Source organism: Akebia trifoliata, chromosome 7 (genome assembly GCF_017979445.1).
Source record: "Akebia trifoliata isolate Shusen 1 chromosome 7, ASM1797944v1, whole genome shotgun sequence".
In the NCBI taxonomy this organism is placed as follows: Eukaryota; Viridiplantae; Streptophyta; class Magnoliopsida; order Ranunculales; family Lardizabalaceae; genus Akebia; species Akebia trifoliata.
In genome coordinates, this window is record NC_141381.1 from 32,237,970 (window position 1) to 32,248,842 (window position 10,873).

Below are 10,873 nucleotides of genomic sequence, written 5' to 3' on the forward strand. Positions count from 1 at the left end.
TTTTTTGTGAGGATGATCTCTGTGATGAGGGGATCATCCTGGCAAAAAATCATCCCATTCCAAAACTTCTAACCCCATCAAAATTGATTTACAAAAATTGGACGGTCTACAATTTTTCAACTTGTAAACATGGGGCTAGAAGTTTCATAATGAGCTGATTTTTGGCAAGGATGATCTCCTCACTATAGAGATCATCCTCACAAAAAATCAGCCCATTCCAAATATTTTTTTCCATATAAGACAAAACGGTGTGTCGCAATGTGAGTCGTAATAGGGGTATATGGAACCCGACCCCATACGGGTGGCATTATTACGACCCTTATTACGACTCATATTACGATACACCGTGTGTCTTATATGGGCAAAAATGTTAGGAATGATCTTATATGGGGTAGCTAGTAAAATAACTATTATTCTCGCACGTGTATATGGTCCAGTCCTTTCGAGTGTCATTGTTGTCTGCCTAATTTTGTTGGCTTGGCTTCCCCCCTCCACACGCAAAGTCGCAAACTATACTCCAAAAATTAAAAAAAAAGAAGGTAGAAATTAAAGATAGGTCTTTGCGGTCATTGGTCATTGTCGCAAGATTTATTTCTCTCTGTGACTGTGTGATTTTTTATTTTTAAATTAACGAAAATGCACTATTCTTTCATTCCAAAGCTATCGCCTTCTTTCCGTTTTCGCTTCCTTTGTCTTCTCTATCTAGAAGACGATTGACTCTAGAATTCAGATTATAAACGTTTCCTTTCCTCTAGAAACCCTAATTTTCAGTTTTTATTTCACTATCTGACGACAAATTACGCCCAAAATCTACAGAAATCCGATCCTTACTTTTTGTCTTCAATGATCTTTGCCACCGACACGAAGAAATTAAGTTAATTTATCAGATCGAAGAAAAATTAGGGTTAAGGTTTCTACCATTATTATTATTATTAATGGAGGTGGTCCGTTATTGTTCCTGTACTGGGGGTTCAGGCGTTTGTAGTTCGTGCGGAAGAACACTGCGAGGTTCGAGCAGAGGTTCATCATCTCGTGCGCCTTTGGCGATGATGCCTGGTAGAGATGAAGGAGAATTCGAAGGCCAAGAGATTGGGATTTATTACTATATTCTGAGATTGATGGCTGGAATTCTTTCTGGAGCTCTTACAGGGCTGTTTGCACTAGGTAATTTATTTTTCTCTTATGATCTGCTTTAATTCGTTGTAGATTTTATTGAAAATTCTTATTAATTTTCGTGTTGGATTCCACTTAATTTGAATAATTCTGTACTGAAAATTCATAATAGTTTTGCAAATCATAGTGATGATGTGCTATTTATTGAGTTCTTGAAGAAATTTCGTGTTTACGGGTTTAATTTTATTGTCAATATTTTCATTCCTTAATAAAGCTTTTTCTGCATTGTTTGTGCGGATTTTATTCTGCTTTGACACAACTAAGTTCCTGTATTATCCTAATCATCACGTTATGAATCCATATGGGTCTATTTTAGTTTTAAGTGCACTAGTTTCTAGTTAAGGGTGAAAGGCGCAAAGGGCTCCTGGTGCCTGAAGCCCAAGGCGAGGGGCACACCTAAGTGAAGCAAAGCACCAAAAAAAAAAAAAAAATTCAATAATGAAAGGCGGATGGTAGATAAAGCAGTACATTCCAATATGTATCGACTCATAAATTCTGATATTTTGAACAATGACTAGGCCATTAATGGGAGGGTTCGGGCCAAGCTTGGTTGAGCCTAACCCAGTCCTAGAGAGATAAGCTCTACCTTAGTCAAGCCTTATACACCCTTATTGGGCCTAAGGGGACTAAGCTTGGGCCAATAAAAATGACAAAATACAAAATTCAACACTTTTTATAGTAAATAATTATACTTTCCAAATAATGCTTTTAAAAACAAAATGTAAATATGTGAATCAAATATGAAATAGGTGTCTTATTTAAACAAAATACATTAGTTTATTTAGTTTTTATTGAGGCGTGCGCCTGGTGTGCTTTGTGCCTTGACTGAGGCGTAGTGAAGATGTATGCCTTGGTGCACCTTAATTACACTGCTTCACCTCACATGTATCAAGGTGGCTTTGGTTTGCCCTGCCTTGAGGTGCACTAAGGCGTTCCCCTTGACTCAAAATCGATACTTGCAGAGGGTAAATTATGAAGTGTTGGATTTGAACTTCGTGGTTAGTATTCAAAATTATATAAGGCAGTGGAAGCCAAAACTATGGGCTATGAGGTCTTAACCGTGATGCGTGTGCGATTTATGAGTATTTTTACATATTGTTTGTTGAGTTCTTTATGGGGATGATATATTTTGTTTCAAAATTAAAATGTTGCTTTTCTCATTCTTACTTTATATGTCTTGTACAGCTGGAGCTTTTGCAGGGGCAGTCACTGGTGCATTAGCAGGTCGGGCTTCTAACAGTGGTATCCTTCGTGGATCCGGATTGGGAGCTGTTGCTGGAGCTGTCCTCTCTGTTGAGATTTTGGAGGCTTCTCGTGCATATTGGTGCTCGGAGCAATCTGGCTCTCGGAGCTCATCATCCATGGTTAGTGCTTAGTGAAGTTACGGAAAAACTCTTGTTCTCTTGTACCTTTCTGATAGTACTAATACTCAGCTTTGCATCTCTACCTTCTGTATTGCTTTCCAGGCAGACTTCATGGCAGAGCTCCTCCATGGGCGATTGGTACGGGAACGATTTGTGTCCACAATGTTTACAGACTACCGTTGGCAGGTTACTTCTATATTCTTGCTCGAAACTGTCATATACCAATATAAAAACAATCTTTTATTGGTCCACCTTTAAACCTGCTCTCTTTCTTTTCTGTCATACTAAAGAGAGAACTTAACCTTAACCTAACCTTTTCTTAATGTGATTGTTTGACTAATTTTATATCTTCACCCCTCCCTACGTGTCTCTTTTATTCTTTCCCTGTTTTTCATCATATCCTGTTGAAGAGACTGAATTTACTTTCACAGCATTGGGTCAGGCAAATTGTAATGAAAAATATAGTAATTTTTTGGTACTGTAGACATAATTCATAATTCTCACATTGAAAGAAATTGTTACAATGTTCATTGGATTTAAATGAAAAGCTCGGCAAATATTGTGTCCAGATTCATTCTTTGATTACTGTGAATAAATTCGCCTCAGACGCGGTTGTTCTCTACATGAGGCTATGATACCCTCATTATTATGGTTGTTTCATTTACGGATCTTCATACCCCAGATGACTCATTTAGGGTTGGTTTTATGTAAATTCTTCCATAAGCATATTGCTGGTTATTAATGGTGAGATCTTTCTTATTGTTTGTGCAGTCTGCATGGCAGTATCTGTTAGCCATTTCTTTTTCTTATCCCCATCCAATAATTATTTAACTTGCTTCATTCTGCTTTTTTCCGTGTTCTATTAAATTAATGAACAGGCCACATTGGTTTTTGTTAATATTTCTATAGGAATATGGGGTGTCCTTACATGTTGGTCTTGGTTTTCTAGGTTTTAGGTGGCTTTTCCTCAATTTTCTCTTCTGCATGGTTGCTTTGTAGAGACATTAACAAATAGATGACCAAATGGGGTGTTTAAATTTTGGAGGGTTGATGGCAGAGTAAAGCTTATTCTTGATATCTGACATTTTGATGAATGGTGTTGACATGCACAGTTGAGCATTGCCAACATAAGTTATGATGAAATAAGTGATGTCTACGGTGAAGTTGCATCCAAAGGGTTGTCATTGGAATCATTGAACAAACTATCATGCCATGTGATCACAGATGAAAACAAGAAAGGTTGCAGTGATAGTATCTGCTGCACGATCTGTTTGCAGGTCCGCCTTTCACATTTTTAGTAAAATTGTCGTTACATCTCGAAGATTCAAGATTCTCTAACCCCAGATATTTGGGATAGGGGATTAATTGTTACTAATATTTTGTTCTTTTTCCCTTAATTATGATCTTACTTGTAGGATATGGAAGTAGGGGAAACCGTGAGGAGCTTGCGTCGGTGCCACCACATATTTCACTTGACGTGTGTGGACAAGTGGCTTGTCAGACATGGCTCGTGCCCTGTATGCAGACAGAATGTATAGTGTCGCAGGCTCTGGTTTTATGTACAGAAATGAGCCTGCACAGGTATATATGCACTTTGGTAATTCTAGCTTCATTGTTTCAATTAGTGGTGTAAACATTTTGTACAATATGCGTGATAACATATTGCTTGATATATTTGATTTACTTGTGTCTTATGGACGACTTACTTCCTATTATTTGATTGAGGAAGGTGTGTGTCCGGGAAATAAATGAGTATCAAAATGAATTTTTAATATTTACAAGTAAGTTTTATCCCGAAGGTTGGGATTCTTCCCATACATTCTATTCAAAGCCATGTCTTCTATTATTGAGAGAGAGAGAGAGAGAGAGAGAGAGAGAGAGAGTCATAACTGAGGGTTGAGAATTTATGAAATAGTCGTGATAATCTGATTACCTCACATGGCATACTCAATCGACTCTCTTGATGTGACTAGTTTGGGAGCCGTAGATCTATATGGCTCAGGATACATGGTTCCCTCCTGAGGCATGCATATCTATGGTTCCCAAACTTTGCACATTAAAGGAGTCGATTGAGTATGTCACCTAGGGTAGTCAGATTATCACGAGTCTTTAAGAAATATCACTAATTAGTAAATGAAAGTAAAAACAAGGGTACTTGAGACATATCCCTCCAAAGCTTTGGTGAATGTTGGAGTCCATGACATACGCCATGGATAGTAGTCATTTCCAATTACTAACAAAATGACCAAAATACCCTTGCCTTTTACTTACGGAAAAAAAATCCAACTTTTTAAAATCCTTTTCAATTACTAACAAAATGATCAAAATACCCTTGTCTTTTACTAACGAAAAAAAAAATCCAACTTTTTAAAATCCCTCTCTTCAACCTTGGAGTGATAAAAGTTTTTTCACTGAGAAAAAATAAATTAATAAAGGATTCTTAAACAGATCAATTATTTTATCCTAAGTCAATTACAAGAGACTTGTTCTCCACATGATTTAATTAATTAATCAATTGATTCTCTCTCTGTTTTTAGATTTTTTACTCAACGACAACTTACCATAAGGGTTTAAGAGGGTCCTCCTGCAGACAATGTAATTAATTAATCAATTGTATCCGTCCTTTCATCATATAAATAAAAGGAATAAAATTAATTAGATTTTTACCCTTCGAATTAATGGTTGAACACTAAGGATTTTTATTTTTCATATTAGCAAGTTTCAAGAATTTTTGTCAAAAAAGAAAATCCTAAAGGTAAAGAGACTGAAGACAATGTTTAATGATTATTATTTTTATTAAAACAATTTGTTTAAAAAAAGAAAAAGAAAAAGAAAAAAAAATAAACGTTTTTGACAAGTTGACTAAGATGTGGGGTGTTTTAGGTTATTTTCTAAAAGTCTCCATTAGAAGACCGAGGTCAAGAAATGTGTGTAAGTGGTTACCATGTAGGGTGAATTGTTTTCTGTTCTTTTCTTTTCTTTTGGTAACTGTAATCTGCCGGTAGTACTCTGTAGGATCTCCATTCTCAAATGAAGAACAAAATACAGAGATCGAAATCGAATACCAAATAAATAGCAATAATCAGCTCCAGAAAGGAAAAAAAAAAAATGGCGTCTCCTTCTCTTTCTTCAAAGGTTGTAGTTATTCGAATGCCAGTACTTTTAGCTTCTGTAGCTGCAGCAACTCTCTTTCTCTTCTTTATCTTCCTTCTTTTCTCCTCCCCCTCCCCTCCTCCCTGCAACTGCCCCACCACCACCACCACCACCACCACCACCAACAACAACAACAACCAACATTTCAAGAGATCCAAAGAAGATCAAATCAGCCCAACCTCTGAAGACATCACTTGGTGGAAACATCAAATAGAACAAAACGAACTCCACGATTACATCGAAACCCGCAATCTACTCCGTAAGGGAATCAACCCTCGCACTCGTTCTCAACAACTCCAAGATCTCCTTCAGTACGTATACCTCAATTTCTTTGGTTTTCAGATCTAGGGTATAATTTTAATTTCAATTTCAATTTCCCAAAATTTCATTTTTGTCAAAATTTCAGATTCAAGGGCATTTCACACTACGAAGGACCTGAATCATCTAACCACACAACTATCCCTTGCCCAGGAGAATTACTCGTCGAGGAACACCACAGTAACTACGGAGAACCCTGGGCTGGAGGTCGTGATGTCTTCGAATTCCTCGCCGAGTCATCCAAACTCGCCCCTGATTCACTCGTCCTCGAGATTGGATGTGGCACTCTCCGTGTCGGCCTACATTTTATTCGGTACTTGAATTCTCAACACTTCCATTGTTTAGAACGGGACGAGCTTTCTTTAATTGCTGCATTTAGGTACGAACTCCCGTCTCAAGGTCTCTTACATAAGCGCCCTTTGATTTTAAAAGGCGAAGATATGGATTTCAGTAGGTTTGGATCTGGAATTGTGTATGATTTGATTTACGCCAGTGCTGTTTTCTTACATATGCCGGATAACCTTGTTTGGATTGGATTAGAGAGATTAACAGCTAGATTGAAACCTTATGATGGGCGGATCTTTGTTTCACATAATATCAAATTCTGTTCGAGATTGGGAGGAGAAGAATGCACGAAGAGACTCGCAAGTTTGGGTCTTGAGTATGTTGGAAAACACACTCATGATAGCTTGCTCTTTAACCACTACGAGATTTGGTTTGAATTTAGGCGTTCTAAGGCTTAGGGATATTGGAATTTATTCTTTTTGGATGCAAATTATGGTGATAACGAAGAATGGGTGGAAGCCTGATGTAGCTTTTTTACTATATGTTTGTTATGTCGCTAAACACTACATTTTGGTTCAAATTTAGGTGTTCTAAGGCTTAGGGTTGTCGGAAATTATTCTTTTGGGATGCATTTATATGATTTGAAGAATGAGTAGAAGCCTGATGTAGCTAACTATGTGTTTGTTATGTTGTAACACACACCTTTTTTATACAAAAAATTTAGGTGTTCAATGGCTTAGGGTAGTCAGAATTTATTCCTTTTGGATGCAATTATGGTGATTCTGAAGAATGGGTGGAAGTACTTTGTGCTTGTTATTATGTTGCAACAAACCCTTTTTTGGGAGAAGTTAGGAGGCTTAATTGTTCCACCAATATCTCAATGGTTCCCTTTGAGGGATTCACCACTTAACACAAAGACGTGATAGCTTTGTTTGATGTTTTGAGCATCTCACGCTGGAATCGCCTCTTTTGTTCGTAAATACTAGTTGTGGCATTTTGTTCTTCTGTAATTATTATGTTGTTCAATACTACATTTCATTTGCCAAGCAATTGCTCAGTTGGATAACCTAATCCTGCACATTGGAATGGTTTGTCTTTATGTTTGATTTTGGTTTTGGCTGTATGGTTTGGTCTGTTTTGATCTCAACTATGAGTTCTTTGGGTGCTGGCTATTATTTTTCTTCATGTCTGTTGTTGATTTAATTTATCATAGTATATTTCTCAATGTAATCTAGGACTTCATGGCTTCAGCTTTAACTCTTCTTTATTAGTTACTCATTTGACATGTTCTCCACAATTGTTCATTGGATGCTCATTGGTTACATATTCGATTTAGTTTTACATGGTGGATATTTAATTTAGGAAAAATTTCCAAAAAATTACAGGTATTTTCATTTATTACCAAAATTCATTACCGGTACTTTTAGTTTCCCAAAATGTCCTTATTCCCTATGACAATTGCTGAAAATGCTATAAAAAACTAGTGAAAAGGCTCTCAACTTTCATGTTTAATGAAATGAATGACGGGTGATGTGACATGTTCTAATTAAGAATCATCTGATTTCTAGATACGCATTAGACTTTAAATTAAATAAAAAATAACAAAAAACCCTTAAACCTTATGAAAACTACAGATTTGCCATAAAAAGTTACTTAAAGCAATTATTTCTACTCACATTTATCAAAACATTTGACAATAATGTAATATGGTGGTTGGATTGTGAACTATCAATTTTATCGAGGTACCTATTTTTTTTTTTTTTGTCTTCATTTAAAAAATTAGTAACAAAATTTGAAGCATATTCTGAGCAATGTAAGTTGTAGATATGTTTAAAAATGATCTCGATCGAACGCTTGAAAATTATGTCAAAGCAACATACTTTGTCAATACTTAAAGCAAAGTATGTTAACGCTATGTGATAAACTTGGCAACACTTTAAGAATGATATATCAACAACAAGTGTTCACAGACCATTCGGAAATAAACAATTGAAAGAATGCTTACTTTCCGTATTTGCCTACATTTTATTCGGTACTTGAATTCTCATCATGTCCTTTGTTTAGAACGCGGCAGGCTTTCTTTAATTGTTGCATTTAGATATGAACTCCCGTCTCATGGTCTCTTGCATAAGCGCCCTTTGATTTTAAAAGGCAAAGATATGGATTTCAATAGATTTGGATCTGGAATTGCGTATGATTTGATTTACGCGAGTGTTGTTTTCTTACATATGCCAGATAAGCTTGTTTAGATTGGATTAGAGAGATTAACAACTAGATTGAAACCTTACGACGGGCGGATCTTTGTTTCACATAATATCAAATTCTGTTCGAGATTGGGAGGAGAGGAATGTACGAAGTGGCTCTCAAGTTTGAGTATTGAGTATATTGGAAAACACACTCATTATGGCTTGCTCTTTGACCACTATGAGATTTGGTTTGAATTTAGGCATTCTAAGGCTTAGGGATGTTGGAATTTATTATTTTTCAGACACAATTATGATGATTTTGAAGAATGGGGTGGAAGCCTGATGTAGCTTAATATGTGTTTCTTATATTGCTACACATTACTTTTTTGTTCGAATTTAGGCGTTCTAAGGCCAAGGGTTGTTGGACTTTTTTCTTTTGGGATACATTTATGGTGATTCCGAAGAATGGGTGGAAGGTGGATGTAGCTTACTGTGTGCTTATTATGTTGTAACACACTCCTTTTTGGTTCGAATTTAGGCATTCAATGGCTTAGGGTAGTCGGAATTTATTCTTTTTGGATGCAATTATGGTGATTCTGAAGAATGGATGGAAGCTGGATGTGGCGTACCATGCCGCGACGCAGCCCTTTTTGTGAGAAGTTTGGAGTCTTAATTGTTCTATCGATAATTCAAAGTGTGTGTAATTTATTTTCTAAGGGACTCACCACTTAGCAAAAAAGATGAGATAGCTTTCTTTGATGTTTTGAGCATCACACACTGGAATCACCTGTTCTGTTCGTAAACACTAGTAGTAGCCCTGTGTTCTTTTGTAATTATTTTGTTGTTGAATACTACACTTTATTTGCCAAGCAATTGTTCAGATGGATTACCTAATCCTACACCTTGGAATGGTTTGTCTTCATGTTTAGATTTTGGGTTTGGCAATATGATTTGGTTTGTTCAATTCTCAAACAATGTTGTTAAATAACATATGCGACCATGTGCCATATGCCATTACACAAGTGCTGTTCACATATGCCATTTCGCACATTGGATATGCGGTGGCATATGCTGCAAGGGAAAAAAAAAGAGAGGAAAAAAATGCAGAAAATGTTTAAATCTCAATTCTTGAGTAGCTCACTTTTTCTTTTAATTTTTGAGAGTTGAGAGTTGAGAGAGAGAGAGAGAGTGACTTGGGTTGAGACTTAAACTTCGAGAGTAATAGTGTAGAGGAGAGATTAGAGAATATTTATAATTATGTGTGAATGTATTAGAAAATGTAATGAGATTTAAGAGTTGGAGGCTTTGTGAGAGTAAGAAAGAGATTAGAAGGTAGAAGATATGTTGTAAAAGAAGTATTTGGGGGGGAGGTCGAAGGGGGATATTTATAAGAGAAAAAAGAGTTTAAGTTAAAAAAAAGAAAAAAAAAAAGAAAGAAAATATGTGCCCAAATATGACCATTGGATAGTACAATATGCCACATCACATATTGTAGCATGCCATCCACTACAAAAATAGGCCATTGCATATTGTGCAATGACATATTTTGGGTGTATGTGATGACATCATATGCAATTGCATATGCGAGAATATGCGATTGCATTTGACAACACTGATCTCAACTAATCTCTTGTCGATTTAACTTATAATAGTACATTTCTCAATGTGATCTAGGACTTCATGGCTTCAGTTTTAACTCCTCTTTATTAGTTACACAAGTGACTTGTTCATCGGATGCTTCTTAGTTACATATTTGATTTAGTTTTACATGGTGTATATTTAATTTAATAGTTCAGTGATTAAGAATCAATCGATTAAAAATCGACACTTTTTTATTTAGTTCATGCTGTCTTCTTCAACAAGTGGTTGAAAAGGGCTTATGGACATGACATGTTACAGCTGTTGCTGAAGTTTTGAGATAAAAAGCTTTGATGATGAGGAGATTAAGGGTATGTTTGGTAACACTTCTGAAGTCTGAAGTCTGAAGTCTGAAATCTGAAGTCTGAAGTCTGAAATCTGAAATCTGGAATCTTGTTCTGGAAAAGTTGTTTGTTTATAATTTATAAGAGCTTCTGGTTACAAACAGAATTTTAAAACATAATGATCATTTTGACAATATTACCCTTCTGTAATTATAATAAATTGTTAACCAAAACATGCATAATGATGGTAATTTTCAAATTGAATTCTCATTCAAAATACAAAAACAAATCATTTATATATAAATAATATAATTTTTTTTTCCAATTTTCTTTTTTCGTCTCTCTCATTTTATATTATCTCTCTCTCCAATTTATCAAAACCAAGAAAATACAAGAACCAAGTAAAACTCAATAACCAATTAAACAAATCATACACTCTAAAGAGTCCATCCAATGACCAAGGAAACAACTC

General features: G+C 35.8%; 2 protein-coding genes across 2 annotated transcripts; both read left to right on the forward strand.

Moving 5' to 3' along the window:
- Window positions 1–566: 566 nt before the first annotated feature.
- On the forward strand, window positions 567–4,229 carry LOC147399136 (NEP1-interacting protein-like 2). Its single transcript, XM_086448580.1, has 5 exons — window positions 567–1,164; window positions 2,359–2,537; window positions 2,640–2,723; window positions 3,650–3,814; window positions 3,953–4,229. The coding sequence occupies exons 1-5, from the start codon at window positions 936–938 to the stop codon at window positions 4,073–4,075; spliced, it is 780 nt and encodes a 259-aa protein (XP_086304706.1). The 5' UTR covers window positions 567–935; the 3' UTR covers window positions 4,076–4,229.
- Window positions 4,230–5,501: 1,272 nt separating this feature from the next.
- On the forward strand, window positions 5,502–7,478 carry LOC147399137 (S-adenosyl-L-methionine-dependent methyltransferases superfamily protein). The gene is made up of 2 exons (XM_086448579.1): window positions 5,502–6,001; window positions 6,097–7,478. Exons 1-2 carry the CDS (start codon window positions 5,646–5,648, stop codon window positions 6,749–6,751), a joined length of 1,011 nt encoding a protein of 336 aa, XP_086304705.1. The 5' UTR covers window positions 5,502–5,645; the 3' UTR covers window positions 6,752–7,478.
- Window positions 7,479–10,873: the final 3,395 nt, after the last annotated feature.